We start from the raw sequence: 17,999 nt of genomic DNA on the forward strand, positions 1-17,999 counted from the left end.
CTATAAATTCCCTTGTCGGTTGAGGTGTAAAATAAAGCTTACATAATAAAAGTCCGTCATTTATTTATTTGCCATTCAACAATTTTTTTCCAAATAAGTGCCAGTTATAAAGTAAATAAAATTAATACATTATTAGTTAACTGTGTGATTTGTATATGTAAATTTCTGAAATACATAACTTGCACACAGTCACCTCTGATAACAGATCACTCTAAATTGTAATGTAGATGTGCATTTTCTGTAAAACTGCTTTGAAACAATATGTATTGTGAAAAGCGCTATACAAATAAAATGTGAAATTAATGGAAAAGTTATGGAGGGTTTTGGGTAAGTGTATCCACAACGCTGGCGTTATTATGCATCATCATCATTGTTTTGCGTTCTATGGAAGCATATGGGTAGCAATATTCAATTTGAAATGTAATATGTAAAATGGCAATGCATTTCTGTATTTAAATTTACGTTTTCCATTACATTTGTGCAACGTTTGGTGCAAAATTAAAATTAAAATTCAATTATATTATTTACATTTGCCATTTCATACACTAGTTTTAATATGTAAATTGAATACATATTTTAACATATTTTAAGTTTGCAGTGGCTTCATAAATTAATGAAAAATATAAAAAAACAAAGTACACCGGATGCACATTTCTTTGTTCTTCATTTTCTAGAACTAGTTTAAGAATCTTGCTGTATTTATATGTAATTAATTAAGAGAAAGTACACACACCGCCATCTTATTCTGACGAAAGTGACTTGAACGCACTGCCGTCGTAAACACGACTTCCCAGGAGGACTTATAGATGATGACGTCACGGGGGGGGCCAACTTCACACAGTGATTGACAGGGTGGGAGGGGGTGGGAGGGGGCGGGGCCAACTTCACGCAGTGATTGACAGGGGGGGAGGGGGCGGGGCCAACTTCACACAAGGCTTGTTCGACTTCATGCAGGTCTGCGCAGACCGATCGGCGGCTGACTTGAAGCAGTGCATGCCGGTTAGAAATTTTGTCCGACTTGATAAAGTGCCGACGCCATGTGACTGTGACGTATGCCATCAAAGTACCGCGAGAGCGATTCGAGAGTAGCCGGAGAACTCAGCCAGCGCAGCTTCTCAAGAGCGGCTGCACGAGCTCTGATGACGACACAGCTGTTCCACGATTGGCCGGATTCACCGCATGACAACGATCACGTGTGTTTCGTGTTTATTCGAAAACCTTTAGTTCCTCTAAAGCTCACAAATCAGTTTTTTATAACAGTAAACACTCTTTTCATGTAGTTGCGATGTTATATTGTGTCATGTTTATCAAATTAAAACTGATTAAAAAACGTAGACTCCACTTCATTGATAGAAGTTTATGTTGAACTTTATTCTTGTTCAAACAGACGCTGTATGAAGCAGTACATAAAGTATTGAATGAAAATGTTTCTGAAACATCTGTGTATTATTTGGCAAATATTGAATTTATTTCACTTCAGCTGTGGTAAAGTATGCAAACACCACGTGAGCGGTCACTACGGGAACCAGAAAGTGTCCGACTTCACGTGTCCATTTGCAGCTCCTCCCCGCCTGCACTCGACTACTCTCAAGAAGTCCTCTCTGCAGCCTGTAGCACGATGACGTAGCTGGATCAGATCCAACACGTACTGGACGCTATTACGCGCATGCGCGGTGGTGTGTTTGGTGACGTCATATATGCATGCGCACTAGAAGAGAGTTGATCAGTGATGAATTTTTTTTTTTTTTTGCTTGTCCTGCAGACACTGAACAGCAAATTAAGAGGAACCTTATGTACAGATCACTGTGGAAAAATTTGCCATTAACGAAGGAACTCTTACCAGACAAAATATCTTAAAGCATTTTTTTTCTTTCTTTTTTTTGGACATCTGACAAGATTTCTTTTCTTGATGCTGTTATTATTTTTGCGTTTTCCCTTGAATGTGTACTGGTATGTTAAGTTCTTTACAGACCATATTTTATTGTAGCTTTAGGATTAACATTACAGAGACAATTACTTGACTAATTTTTGCTTCCACTCAACAGCAAATATGACCTGAATAAAATAAAATGGCTTAATTTTAAAATGTTCTGTATACACGCATAAAAAAAAATAATAATACTTGCGGTGACCACATGCTATTAATCCATCAAATTTAGGTTTAAAATCATGTGATTTAAAATGTTGTAAAATGTACTATTTTGTAGAGAGAAACTAGGATAACTTAAGCATCACATTTATGTAAATAATTATTCATCAATAATTACTTATTACTATTTATCAGTACTACTACTACTACACAGGTTAGAACGGTTAGATGGGGCGGGGCCAACTTCACTTCCGGCGCTGCACTGTGGCGACGAGTGCCTACAGCACGTCTGAAATGTTTGTTTGTTTTATGGGTTATATGTAAGCGTTTTTCATCACATAAACCTCGAATTACACGCTTTGAAAGTTTGGTTGTTAAGTCAGAAGCGAGCCAACAAAGTCAAGATGCGTTTTGTTACGCAGTTTTTGTCTATCGTCCTGGCGATTCACCTGTTGCTGTTAACAGTCCTTTCACTGAGTCGGGGAAGCTATGCATCGGCCGCCGCCACAACATATGGGATTTTACATTATACCCGGGATCAACTCTGGCAACTAAGGGATCTGCATAGCGGAAACTTTCCAGTCGATCTGCCAGATGAGTGTACACGGACATCCACATCACCGAGGAAAAGAGGCCGGCGAGGAGGCGTACGGCGTAGAGTTCGCGCACGGGGGAGCAAGCCACCTCTACCTACGGTCATCCTGGCTAACAACCGCTCCTTGGTGAAGCAACTTACGGAGCTACGGAACGCTGTGAGGTACCTCTCAGAGTATCGGGAAAGTTGTCTGTTGTGCTTCACGGAAACATGGCTTAAAGACACGACTGATAACTCAACACTCAGGATCACAGGGTTTAGCGACCCGATTAGACTGGACCGTGATGCACAGGTAACCGGCAAAAGAATGGGAGGGGGGGTGTGTGTTTATATAAATGAGCGATGGTGTAAAAACTACACAGTAAGAGACTCCCATTGCTCGGAGGATATTGAGCTATTGTCGCTGTCGGTAAGACCTTACTATCTACCTAGGGAATTTGGTCAGGTGTTTGTCACTGTGGTATATATTCATCCCCGCGCTAATACTAAGGTCGCGGCAAATAGGATATACGACACAATGGCTAAACTAGAAAACATGGCACCTGATGCACCGAAGTTTGTGCTCGGAGACTTTAAAGGGTTAGTTCACCCAAAAATGAAAATTCTGTTAGTAATTACTCACCCTCATGTTGTTCCAACCGTGTAAGACCTTCGTTCATCTTCGGAACACAAATTAAGATATTTTTGATGAAATCTGAGAGCTGATAACTTCTCCGTAGGCTGCTAGGTGGCCCAAACTTGCTGGCCCAGAAAAGTTATTAAAGAGATCGTTAATATAGTCCACGTGACTACAGTGGCTCAATATATCAAGCGACGAGAATACTTTTTGTGCGCAAAAACAAACAAAAATAACGACTTTATTCCACTATTCATTTCCTTTTCTCTGGGCCTCGTAAGTGTTTTTGCGCAGCGCGTCTGTGTTACACGTCACCACGTAGGCTCACTATTGGCCGACGCTGGTCATGTGTGTGACGCGCAGCCAAAAACACTACGCGAACCAACTAGTGGCCCAGAGAGAAGGAAATGAATAGTGGAATAAAGTCGTTATTTTTGTTTGTTTTTGCATACAAAAAGTATTCTCGTCGCTTGATATATTGAGCCACTGTAGTCACTTGGACTATATTAACGATCTCTTTAATAACTTTTCTGGGGCAGCAAATTTGGGCCACCTAGCAGCCTACGGAGAAGTTATCAGCTCTCAGATTTCATCAAAAATATCTTAATTTGTGTTCTGAAGATGAACGAAGGTCTTACGCGGTTGGAACAACATGAGGGTGAGTAATTACTGACATAATTTTCATTTTTGGGTGAACTAACCCTTTAATGGATGCTCAATCAAAAGCGTATTGCCCAATTACTATCAATACGTCGAATGCCCGACAAGGAGGGATAAAACACTCGATCTATGCTTTGGGAATATTAAAGACGCTTATAAGGGCTATGCAAAACCACCCCTCGGAGACTCGGATCACAATGCAATCCAGCTTGTCCCGCAGTATAAACAAAAGCTCAAGACCAGCAAACCGGAGATAAAGACAGTTAAACAGTGGACTAATGAGTCTGTTGAACGCCTTCGAGGCTGTTTTGATTGTACTGTGTGGGACATTTTCGTGCACACTAGTAAGAATTTGGAAGAGTTGACTTTAGTGGTGACTGACTATATTCGGTTCTGTGTGGACTGTATAATCCCAGAAAAAACTTTTAGGGTATTTCCAAATGACAAACCCTGGGTAAATAAAGAATTAAAAGTTGCACTGCACAGGAAAAGGAGAGCTTTTGAGCAGGGAGACAGGCTTAAAATGAAAGCAATTCAGAAGGAGATTAGACAGATAACAAATGACTGTAAACAGAAATATAAACGGCAGATTGAGGTGAAAATGAGGGGGAATAACCTGAAACATGCATGGCAAGGGATGTATACAATGATAGGGAAGGAAGAGAAGAAAAGGCACATAGATGCAAATGGAGATGATCAAGCATTTGCAAATGAACTGAATGGTTTTTATGCACGGTTCGAAACATCAGACTTTCTCCTGGAGCGTGATGCCATTAGACAGCAGTTACAGTATGGTACTCCTCCAACTATTACAGCGGATGAGGTGCGTAGAGTTTTTAATAAAATTGATTCTAAAAAAGCACCAGGCCCAGATCAAATAAGTGGTAGGGTTTTGCAAATGTGTAGTGAACAACTTAGCCTCATTTTCTGCCAGCTTTTTCAAAAGTCATTAGATACACATTACATTCCTAAAGCCTGGAGGTCCTCGCTCATAGTACCAGTACCTAAGGTAGCAAGACCAGCTGATTTAAATGATTATCGTCCAGTTGCCCTAACATCAATCGTGGTGAAGAGCCTAGAGAGAATTGTTCTGAGACATATTCTAAATGATGTGCAATGTAATATCGACCCTTTACAGTTTGCCTATAGAAACAAGCGGAGCACAGATGATGCCCTTCTGTATATGCTCCATAATATCTATTGCCATCTGGATAAGCCCAAACGATATGTCCGGGTTCTCTTTATAGATTTTTCCTCCGCCTTCAACACCATCAGGCCCCACATTATGATGGAGAGGCTGGGGCAGTTAGGGGTAAATCCTAACATTATAAGGTGGGTTGAGTCCTTTCTGACGGAGAGAACACAGTGTGTTAGGGTAAATGAGGCTGTGTCCTCCCCGATTATGACCAATACAGGATCCCCACAGGGCAGTGTCATCTCACCAGTATTGTTCACTCTTTACACTAATGAGTGTAGAAGTAATACACCTGAGCATCTTACAATAAAATTTGCAGATGATACAGCAATAGTGGGGTTAATACAGAATAGTGATGAGACCAACTACAGGGCCTGGGTGGATCAATTTGCAGATTGGTGTAGGTCCAGCTATCTTCATCTAAATATAAAGAAAACAAAGGAAATAATAATAGATTACAGAATTGGGAGCCAGCCCCATCAGTGTTTGGTTATAAATGAAGAGGATGTTGCGATTGTAGCCGAGTACAAGTACTTAGGGACAATAATAGATAATAAGTTGCAATGGAACAGTTATACTATAAAAAGGGGCTGCAGAGGCTGCATTTTATGTGGAGACTAAGACAATTTAGAGTGGATAGTGATATGATGTTACTTTTTTATCACTCATTTGTGGAGAGCATTCTACTTTTTTGTTGTGTTGCCTGGTATTTCTCTTTGTCAGTGACCAATAAAAACAGACTGAGCAAGATAGTTAACTTGGCTAGCAAGGTTGCAGGGAAAAAACTAGACAGTATGGCTATTACCTGTGAAAGAAGGGTGTTGAAGAAAGGTCAAGCAATTAATAGAGATATGTCACACCCCCTACACCAGGCATATGAGGTGTTGCCATCAGGGAGGAGGATTAGGTTACCCTCTTTCAAAACTAATCGAGCCAGTAAGTCATTCATTCCAACTACATTACACTTATGAATAAGAACTTACCTGCAGGACAGCACTTTAAATAGCATCATGCACTTTCTTTCCAGCTTGACTGTTACAGTATGCACAACTGCACTTTATTATCCTAGTTATGTGTAGTGGGGTTTGAGTCTTCTGTCCTGATGTTGTGTAGGGGTGTGGGTGTGGTAGGGTGGGGGTGTTTGGGGAGAGGGAAATGTTGTTGTATATTTTGTTTGGAATTCTGTCTTGTCAACTGTCTTGTTGTCTTATGTATAAATGTATCAGACGTACTGTATGGCAGGGGTTCCCAACCTTTTTTTGTCTGAGACCCCCTTTTACCCAAGAAAATATTTTAGGGCCCCCCTTCACATTTAATGATATTATCGCTCTTGTAAGCTTGCAGCAAGGATGACAAAATATGTTGTTTTCAAACAAACGGTATGTTTACTATAAACAGATATGTTTATGCACAAATAATAGCCTATAATATTGAAAATACAATAACAAAAACATTAGTAGGCCCTTTGTAATTTAAAAATGTAAGCCTAGGAGTAGCCTATAAATTTGCCCTATTTTAAATGCAATAAAAATATCAGTTTTCACACCTGTGTGTAGGTAAAAAAAGAATGAATATAGGCTATTACTAAATGACTTCTGTCTGGGGCCTCAATACTTGCATGTTATTTGTGAGGCTTTATCAATGTGAGGCTTTATTTTTGAGGCTTTTGGCGCTATAGCGAGTGATAATAAACTTGTGTTTATTAACAGAATAATGCGTCTTTCGGAAGAACATTGTAGCCGGAACTACTTCTCTCTCTGTGTGCGTCTATGACGAGTCACGCAGGTACTGGGCTACTCCGCAGCGGCAGCGATCCGAACCAGGGTAAAATAGTCCCTATGTAATCACTTATTATAGGTGTACCATAGTGATTCAGGATAAGACAAAAACACTGCAAAATGGATTCATGATGAACTCGCTCATTATATAAATTTTGAACAGAAAAAAAGTTAAGGACTTTTATTTAATGCAAATTGCTCAAAACTTTTCAAAATATGACGCGACCCCCCACAGAGCTCGGTGAGGCCCCCTTGTGGGCCGCGACCCCCCTGTTGGAAACCGATGCTGTATGGTGTAGAACAAATTTCCGAAAGGATAAATAAATCTCTCTCCCTTCACACAGTGATTGACAGGGAGGGAGGGGGCGGGGCCAACTTCATACAGTGATTGACAGGGAGGGAGGGGGCGGGGCCAACTTCACACAGTCATTGACAGGGAGGGAGGGGGCGGGGCCAACTTCACGCAGTGATTGACGGCGGAATGCATTTTCAATTTGCACATTGAATTTTGCTTCATTCATTGCGGGACATTTAATGAAAATGCAATCGCAAGTGTCTTAACTGTGGGTGTAAATGCAATTAAGAAAAATAACATTTGAATGATCATTTTGCTACATTATTTGTTTGAACATGTTAAACAGTGACTTTTTATCTCACAATTCTGACTGTTTTTCCCCTCAGAATTGCAAGGTATAAACTCGCAATTCGGACTTTTTCTTGCAATTGCTATTTATGTCACGCAATTGTGAGTTTGGCCCTGTCACAAATGGCACCCTAAACACTCGCGGTCTTCCTCTGAGTCCGCACTTTCCTGACGTAACGCCGCTTTGACTGTCGTGAACAAGTCTGCTGTGGAGCTCGCTTCAGTGCGCATTTAGAGCACATATCGACCGCAGAGGGGCGCTCGTGAGTACCCTTCTGAAACCTAAAACTACTAAATGGGACACCCTATGGACTTAATGCGCACGCAGAAGCCATTGTAAGTCTACAAGACTGAAAGTGAGGTGTGCCATTTAGGACAGGGCCTTTATATCTCGGTGAGTGGATTCTGACAAAATGAAACACCTCTGATTGGCTGCGTTCAATAGACCAACAAACATGACTGTGATTGGCTACATTTCTCACCGCTGTAAAAACATTTGACGTTCTCCAGAGCTCAAACACAAAAACACACTTGAGAGTTTGCCAGTATGATATTATTACAGAATCAACTGAGGATGATCTTGCATTCGCTTGAGAGTGCTTATATTTAAATTTGACTTTGTGATGTTTTTTACTATTTTTTTAATTTAACAAATTATTTGTGATCAAGCATTAATTGGCGGACCCCCTGCAGTACGGCTGCGGACCCTTGTGTTAAACTGATCTGATCTGAACTGAGAGAGTGAAGAGTGTGTCATTGTTCTCTACAGGTTGTGGGATTGTGGAGTCACAGATGAAGGTTGTTCTGCTCTGGCTTCAGCTCTGAGATCAAACCCCTCACACCTGAGAGATCTGGATCTGTCTGAGAATAAACTAGGAGATTCAGTTCATCTGCTCTCTGCTGTACTGGAGGATCCTCACTGTAAACTGGAGAAACTGGGGTAAGATGAACTCTCTGATAAACACATATTTTGTCCTTGGTAAATATATTATGTATTAGTTATTTAATAGTTTTTAACTTTTTTACTCAATGATCACCAACTTTGCTTGTTAAACTCTAGCTTGTTTTCGGGTCTGAAGAAGGAGTCCAACCAAACAATTACACATCCACACAACACAAATGAGAGACAAATGAATACATTTCATTGAGAGCTCATTTTCTGTACAATTATAGTTTGACCAGGAAAACCAAAACCAGTATTTTATGTGTGATTCATAGACACTCAGTTAAACAATAAATTACAAGTGATACTTACTTCAGTCCAAATGCACAATAAATAAATATTCAGTTAAATCAGTGAACATCACAGGTGAGCCAATGCTTGATTAAACATGCTAATCCTAAAACATAAATGTTCTCCCCAGTATATACAGTACTGTGCAAAAGTCTTAGGCATGTTAATAGACTTCCATAGGAATCGAGGAATGCGGAAGTAACGTCAAAGTTTTTTATTGCAGTAAATACCATTACAATAAGGCAAAACAAAACTATAATAAATGTCCTAAAGAATGTCCTAAAGAACAGAGCACAATATAAAAAAAGGAAAAAGAAATAGAAATAGAAAAAAAATAATAATATCAGGGACAAAAAGGTTTCTAATAATTAACATTTCTTTAATAAATTGATTAATCTTCCACTTTTCAATGTTGACATTCTCTGATCCTCTTCGGTTTAAAAATGATTCATCTTGCTTCATCTGAATGGGATGACACTTGGTGACGTTTGTTGTATTAGCTTTGTGAACACACACAAAATAATCATAGACATGATTCGGATATGGTAAAGGGTCGTAAAAAAAAAAGTGTCACACTTGGTTCCTTCAAAAATGACCGACAGGAAATGAATGGGAAATACGAAAACTCAGAGAAACTTTTGGTGGTACAAACTACAAATCAGCCGCTGTGCAGAAAAAAAGTGCACAGCAATGAAGGAGTGACGCAAATAAGACTGTTTGGTGGAGTGTGGTTTAACTGTTCAGGATGTATTTGTTCCAATTTTACCTTTGTCTAGTCTTTCTAAAAGCTCGTTATGGAAAATTGGTTGGGCAGATTAGAATGATTCCTCTAGGACTGAAAATTCCAGAGTTGAAACATGTCATGTCTTTCAGACGTCAGGCTCTGATGATATTAAGCGCTGAATTTGAAATGCTTGATGTGTCTGTTAAATTGACAGTGTTTGGTAAGGACTATACAATATTTATCACTACTGAGACTATGAAATGCTTTGTTTGCGGAAAATACGGCCATATTAAAACAGGTTGTCCTGTTGTGAAAGAGGCTCAAAGCGCAAAGAATGGTTCAGTGCAAGATTCAATTGTTTTGGAGAATAACGAGTTGGTTAAACCGACTATAGAAAGCGCTGCAGTTGATTTGAATGCGGAAATTGACGCGTCTACTGAAATGAGAGAACGGTTGCCTCAGGGTGGCAATATTGAGATTACAGAAACGGATGCGATCATTCCTGATGCTAGACAGAGTGGAATGAATGACCCTGTAGAGATTGTGGAGGAGGTAGAACAATCTGGAGAACAAGATGGGTCTAAAGTGAGGGATGTCTTGGATGAGGTGCAGGCATCAAATAGGGATATGTCCCAAAATGATGCTGAACCAATATCACAGGATGTTGACAGTGATCCGGATAGTGAGTGTTCAGACTTAATCACTGATGAATTGGATGAATTCAATTCTCAGGAAAGTACTGTTGGGCGATTAAAGAGGATCTGGTATTATAGTTTGGATGAATTCTTGAATGCTACAAAAAAACAGAGAAAACCAAAGATTGAAACGTATTTTCCTGATTTGAAGCTTTTTATTGATTCCTCTGCTATGGCTATGAAGAAAGCAACACTTGAGGAATTAGATCAGCCTAAGCGTTATCGTTTAAAAAAGTTTGTAAGTGCTGTCAGAAAAAGAGTAAAGAAAAGTCCTTAAAGAGGTAGCCTATTATGTATTGGAAATTACATCTATATTGGCATTTATTCATTTTCTCTTTTTTCATCCTGATGGTATCCTTTAATATCGGATCCTTAAATGTAAATGGATGTAGGGATGTACGAAAGAGAGTGACTTTATTTAAGTATTTACAACTTAAAAAAGCAGATGTAATTTTGTTGCAAGAGACTCATATCAGTGATGCGCGGGTCAATGTATAAACAACCCGCACCCGACCGACGTTTTCAACTAACCCGCCCGCAACTCGGACCGCAAAAAAAAAAAGAAGAAAATATTGTACCCGACCCGCTTCCTGACCCGCATTTTTTAAAAGTAGTAAATGCATAGCAAGAAGTACACATGACAAAGCCAGCACTTTGGTCATCATCTTTCATTATTTCGGCAAATGTCTCCCACATTTTGCTCTTTCTGTTTTTTGTATTTGCGGAGCTTCCACTCCCCAGTCTTCACCTTTTCTCTTGCCGCCTCCATCTCTACCTGCAGACTGAGCTCGTGCCTTCGCGCCAGTTATTCAGCCAATAAAGTGTAGCAGGCCTATATTTCATAGAAAATTGCATGTGAGCGGAGTGGAGCGGGAGCGAGCAGGCGGATCTTGGACAGAGCGCAGAGCGGCATTTTTAAAAGGATGGAGCGTCGCCCTATTTCCCGCTCCAATTTCGCTCCGCGCACACCACGATTCTGATGCATGCTCAGCCTGACTCAGTTGATGACTGCAAGATGGATTCTATTTTCAGTCAAAACTCGGCTCAATAATGGAGTTCAAAAAGTAGGCTACTTCAAAAAGGAAAATAAGAAGTCATACAGGTAGGCTACACTATAATATAAAACTAACTATAATGTGGTAGAAGAAAACGAATGTGGAGACATCGTTTCAGTCAGTAAAGATTAATTTTGGAATCTAAAAAGACACATCTCTCAAAAACATGCACTGTGCTATCTGAACACGCTGGGAAGAAAGCAAAAGGTTAGCAAATTGAATGGCCTACGGTAACTTATAACAAAGTGTAAATTAAATATAGCGTAATATTCAAACAATTGATACAAGCCCATTTCAATTTTAATCCTGTGCGCTGCGCAAAAGTTCAGTTATAAGAATGTTGGCCTAATAGTTAATTTAGCCAACTTTTAAAACGTTTATGTATATTTTTTTATATTTTTGTTTATATAAATTTTATTTATATTATTAGGCCCATTTATTCATTTTATTTTACAGCAGTTTATGTGTACAATGGATATAAGCCCATTTAAATTTTAATCGTGCGCGTTGCGCAAAAGTTAACTTATCAAAATTCTGGCCTAATAGTAAATTTACTTAAAAAAAATGTATGTAGGCTATATTTTTGTTTATATAATTGTTATTTATATTATTAGGCCCATTTATTCGTTAAATTTTACAGGACTTTGTGTAGGCTATATTCCTTATAGCCTAGGCCTAATTTGAAATAAAACATTTCTATTTGAAAAATGTTGTTGTTGCTCATTAGTTCTTTAGGAGGTAAGGCTGTGGTCTAAGCTAACAGTGATATACATGTAGATTTTTTTTCCTTTTTTGGAGCGAGCGGGGGGCGATTTTGGTGGAGCGCGGAGCAAACTGCGTTGAGCGCTGAGCGATAATGAGCGGAGCGGCCTGATGTTTGAGCGGGGGAGCGGAGGGGTGGACAGTTCCGTGAGCGATGAGCGGAGATTCTCACCGCTCCACTCCGCTCATATGCTCTCTAGTACTATATAAATTACAAAGGTTTAATTGGCATCTTTATTTCAAACGACCCGACCGACCGCGACCCGAATATCATTAAAAATATTTTTGGATGACTCGTAACCGCGGGTAACTTTCGGATCAACCCGCGCATCACTGACTCATACTGATGCCTGTAATGAGACAGATTGGATAAATGAATGGGAGGGCAGTATTAGTCTTAGTCATGGTACGAACGTGAGTGCTGGTGTTGCGTTTTTATTCTCAAAGCGTGTTAAAGATAATCCAGTTTTCTTAGAAATAATACCAGGACGCCTTCTTAGAGCTGATTTAATAATAGGCAATAATAGTTTTTCTTTTTATAATATCTATGCTCCTAATATAGGAAGCGAGCGCTGTGATTTTTTTCTGAAACTTTCTGAAGAATTGTTGAAGTGTTCAGATGATAAGATTGTTGTTATAGGGGGTGATTTTAATTGTACGGTAGATCATAAATTGGATAGGAATCATGAACAGGGTTTTTCCTGCATAGAGAATTATGAGGCGGCCGCCTCCGTAAAATTTCGGGCCGCCTCCGTCTGTCGACAAAAACTCAAGACGGAATCACATGATTAGATACCTCTTTTCCACCGACACGATTCGGCAGCGGGTTCACGGCCGGGTTCCATTCCATTCTCAAACCGTTCTGCGCATTTCGACTGCATCAGAATAAGCACGAGCCCGGCCCTGGCCCGAGACGCTCAAGCACAAGTCCGACAGCTCATCAGAATTATCAGCCCGAGTCCGTTTTTTTAATTATTATTATTACACAGCGGCAGCCTGCCCTATTTGCAGCCATTAAAATAGGTCAGTTTTGTTAGTTATGTTTCTTTTCATTTCTTTATCATGATAATTTAGACAAATGTTTTGGAGCATTTTTTTTTAAATGACGACCAAGCAGCCGAACCGACAGCGAGTATAGCCTACAACATGTTTGATCAATTTAGCCTCTCAAATCAACGCTAATAGGCTACTTTACTTGGCTACAATCCATAGATAGGCTATAAAACACTTCAAGCATATCACACAGACAGTTAATTTAACAAATGATTATTTATTAAACCACAGTGAGTAAAACAACTTTTTTTGAAATACTGAGGCAGGCTCAGGCTGCTCGAACCAGCGCTCGCAAACGAAAGGAGCAATAGCCTATCTAAACCAATTAAATTAAATAAACTTGCAGGTTATCTTACCTCAAAAATGCACGACAGAACATGGCCATTCTTTTTTCCAGTAGTTTCCAACAGTTAAACGAAAATAAAGTCCAATGAAACGAAAAGTTAGAGCATTCTTTTACAGAGCATCGTGGAGAAAAAGAATAGCATCCACAGTGTAGCCTAAGGTTTTAACCCAGTCCTCCTCTCTTCTATCACTCTTCCCGCTGCGTTTTAAGTTGGCCATCTGTGATTTTTTCTCTTAATATTCTCCATTATTTGCACATGAGGTGAATCGTGGGTCGCGCTGATGGGAAACCTTCTGTGTGTGTGTGCGTGCGTGCGTATGTGTGTGTGCGTGCGTGCGTGCGTGCATGAGACTGTCATGTCATGCATATGTCACTGTGTAATTATAAGATTATGAAAGTTATGAGGTTATGAAATGTCTTTCTATGTTTGTTTTTCTATCGTCGTCGTCAGCTTCTCATATTTTTTAAATTAATGTCTAAAAATATAAAAAGAAGGATAACCCCAAAAAAGCCCGAGGCCCGGCCGCATGTGAATTATGACGTGAGAATTGGCCCGAAGCCCGGCCCTAGGGGCATAAATAAGTCAATAATAATAATATTGGCACGTCGGGCTCGGGCTGAAATGCAGGGCTTTAAGCACCAAAACGTGCTTGTCTCAAACGGAGCAAGGTAAATTTCTGCGAAAGCGCACGAGCCCCTGCCCCTCCCCCTTTTCAACATCACCTGTCAGTTATCACAACCTCCACAGACGCACGAAAGTCAAGAAGCACCTTCTCTGCAGCATCGAAGTGCCTTCACTTGTCACAGCCAGGTACCGATACTGTTTTTCTTAAGCTTCGGCTCTCAAACTAGTTAGGTTACTTAAAATATATCCATAGAGCCAGCCTGACTTAGGCAATAGCCGAAATTCTTCTGCCGTTTTTATAAAATAAGCTATCACAAGTAGCAGTCACGTAATTTACTAGTACTGTTTTGTAATTTCATGGCCCCCTATGAACTGTAAATAAAATCAAATTATCTGATTATTAAAATGCCTAAAAATAAATAAATACATGCTTGTAAAAAGTGTTTTTTTTTTTCACCTTCTAGTGGTCATTATACATAAAAAGATGCACCAGATTAATGCATTTATCTTTGAAATGTACAAAATGTTCTTACGGGGGGGCATGCCCCCGGACCCCCCTAGAGGAACCGAGCTATCGGATTTTGCTACCTCCGCCTCATTTTCAGCCAGGAAAAACCTGATGTTCTTAAATCTTTAATTAATAGACATAGTCTTGTAGATTTGTGGAGGGATGTTTATCCTCAAGTTAAACAATATACTTGGCTGAAAATTTATTCAAATAAGGTTTCTGCTGCCAGATTGGATCGTTTTTATATTGAGGAATGCAATAAAGGAAGATTTTTTAGTAATCGTATTTCCCCTACATCTATATCAGATCATCATTATATCTCTGTCTATGTCTGTCTTGTCACCTAAATCCTATAAGTCACAGTGGCACTTTAATAATACATTACTTCAAGATCACATCTTTGTGCACTCTTTTGGTCTTTTGTGGAAGTCTTGGAGAGAAGAGAGAGGTAGTTATTCATCTCTTAGTCAATGGTGGGATCTGGGAAAAGTCCAGATAAAGGTTTTTTGTCAACAATACACAGCAAATAATACTGAGAACTTGAAAGTGAAGATGAAGATGATAGAGCAAGAAATTCTTCAACAAAGTCTCAGCAATCAGGGAGGAGGTGATATCATTAAAGAGAACAAAGGCCTTTTGAAGGATTTATTGGAAGAGCAGGAGAAGGAGACACTTGTCAGAACAAGATATGTTAAGTGCAATGAAATGGATGCTCCAACTGCTTTTTTTTTTCGGACTGGAGAAAAAAATCTAAAGAGCAGAAATTTTTTCACAAACTGAAACTTCCTAATGGCAAAGAAATAACCAATCAACGAGAAATGATAGTTTCTGCTATTTCTTTTTATGAAAAACTTTATCAGTCCGAATTTTGTGATGAAGTAGCAGTTGAAGAACTTCTTCTAGATCTTCCACAGTTGTCTAAAGAAGAAAAGATGGAATTGGAAGAATTCTTGACTTTTGATGAGCTTTCAAGTGCTGTGCAAGGGCTGAACAGTGGCAAATCTTCTGGTGTGGATGATCTCTCTGCTGAGTTTTTTAAAAGCTTTTGGAATGTGATTGGACATGATTTGTATGATGTTTTTTTGGAGTCCTTTAATCAAGGTGTTTTACCCCTAAGCTGTCGGAGGGCAGTGTTGACATTAATCCCTAAGAAAGGAGATCTTGGACTTTTGTAGAATTGGCGCCCTGTGTCGTTGCTGTGTACTGATTTTAAGATACTGTCAAAAGCTATAACTAATAAGTTGAAGAAATGTATGGCAACTATAATTCATGAAGATCAGTCATACTGTATCCCTGAGCGGACAATTTTCGACAACTTGTTTTTGCTAAGAGACATTATTGCAGTTGCTAAAAAACATCAAATTGATATTGGACTCTTATCTTTAGATCAAGAAAAAGCTTTTGACAGAGTGGATCACTTTTATTTACTAAAGACTCTGAAGGCCTTTGGCTTTGGACCACAATTTGTCTCTTGTATTAAACTGCTTTACAGTGAAACATCTAGTATGCTTAAGATTAATGGTTGTCTAACTAGACCTTTTGCAGTAACAAGAGGTATACGACAAGGATGCCCTCTTTCAGGACTTCTATATTCAATTTCTATTGAGCATTTGTTGTCACATTTGAGGAAACGACTATATGGATTCTGTATTCCTGGTTTTCCAGAGATCCCACCTGTAAAACTCACAGCTTATGCTGATGATATAACTGTTTTCATAAGGAACATTGATGATATGGCTGCTTTGACTTCTAGTTTGAAAACTTTTCAAAAAGCTACATCTGCTAGAATCAATTGGGATAAATGTACATCCCTTCTGTTAGGCGAGTGGAGGGATATAGATCCTCCTCAAATCCCACAACAATGTGAATGGATCAAAGATGGTTTTAAAGTTCTTGGGGTATATTTAGGATCTGATACTTATATGAAAAATGATTGGGAAGGATTAGTTGATAAAATTGTGGGGAAACTACAGAAGTGGAGATGGATTCTCCCGAGGTTATCTTTCAGAGGGAGATGTTTAATCGTTAATAATCTGGCAGCCTCAATGTTGTGGCACAGATTTACAGTGTTGAATCCCCCTGAAGAGTTATTGACTGCTATTCAAAAAGTCTTTGTTAAATTCTTTTGGGATGGTTATCATTGGCTTCCTCCTGGAGTTTTGTATCTCCCAGTTGTAGAAGGTGGTCAAGGACTTATAAATCTGGAGGCGAGAGTTAAGACAATGAGGTTTCAAACATTACAAAGGCTATTATATTGTTCAGATAAGATACCCTGGATTGCATTAGGTTTGTCTGTTTTACAAAGTATTGGGGGAGTTGGATTAGCTAAGCAGTTATTCCTAATTGAAAAATCTGTCCAAAATCCAAATCCAAGAGTAAGTGTTTCTTCTTCTAACTTTTATGTAACTGTATTAAAGGCCTGGCAAATGTTTAAAAAATTGAGAGATGATGATAAACATTATGGTGTTTTAGAACCATTGTTTTTTAATCCTCTCTTTAAAAGGAATTCTTCCATTCTGAGTTCAGTAATTGACAAGTTTTTAAACACAGGAATAGCTACTGTAAAAGATTTAATTGATTTTTCAAAGGGTCAATGGTATACGGCTAAATCTATAGCTAATAGAGTTGGGCTTAGATCAGAAAGATGTGTTGAAGGGATAATTGGAGATCTTAAAAAATCTTTTCCTCAGTCTTTCTTGACCTATGTAAACAATTTTATTGAGAATGATGAAAGGCCTATGATTTTTCCAGATCTTCGAGTTAATATAAGTCTTGATTTGGATGAAGATTTAAATGATACTTTATTGAAAAGATTTGAAGATGTATTGTTTCATAATGTCGGCAAAAAGATATTATATTGTATGTGTGTGAAATCCTTGTTTTATACTCAATTGAAAAGATGTGTTGATACTAAATGGAGAGAACATCTATCAATTTCTTCGGAAATAACTCCATCATGGAGGTGTTTGTATAAGCCCCCCATTCCTAAGAGGTCTGGGGACCTCCAGTGGAGAGTACTCCATTGTGCGGCAACTAACAGTTTTGTATCAAAATTTAATGAGATGGTTTTATCTGCATGCCTTTTTGCAATATTCTCGATACTGTTTTTCATTTTTTTTGTGATTGTTCAAGATTAATTCCTTTGTTTGAATTGTTGGATAAAATGTTTACTAAGCTTGGTTTTATGTTTACAAAAAATATGTTCATTTTTGGTGTGAAGTATAAGAAAGAATGGAAGGTACAATGTACACTTGGTAATTTTCTTGTGGGACAGGCAAAGCTGTCTATTTTAAAATCCCATACATGTAAGAATGAAGGAGAAGATGCTGATTTGCTTGGAATGTTTAAAACTCTTGTAGAGGGCCGGGTTGTTATGGAATATGCATACTGTAAATTAACAAACACAGACACACACACACAG

At 38.9% G+C, this 17,999-nt stretch overlaps 1 protein-coding gene across 1 annotated transcript in view; it reads left to right on the plus strand.

The window, feature by feature from the left end:
* The window catches only part of LOC309510262 (ribonuclease inhibitor-like), a gene marked incomplete at its 5' end in the record, with an annotated part of 331,533 nt that overhangs the window by 209,402 nt on the left and 104,132 nt on the right, over positions 1–17,999 (plus strand). Inside the window, one exon of the mRNA XM_082191275.1 lies at positions 8,346–8,516. Within this exon, the coding sequence (XP_082047401.1) occupies positions 8,346–8,516 (171 nt within the window). The remainder of the gene's footprint in view (positions 1–8,345; positions 8,517–17,999) is intronic.

The sequence above is a fragment of the Leuciscus leuciscus genome (assembly GCF_965113295.1).
Source record: "Leuciscus leuciscus genome assembly, contig: SUPER_11_unloc_6, whole genome shotgun sequence".
Classification (NCBI taxonomy): domain Eukaryota; kingdom Metazoa; phylum Chordata; class Actinopteri; order Cypriniformes; family Leuciscidae; genus Leuciscus; species Leuciscus leuciscus.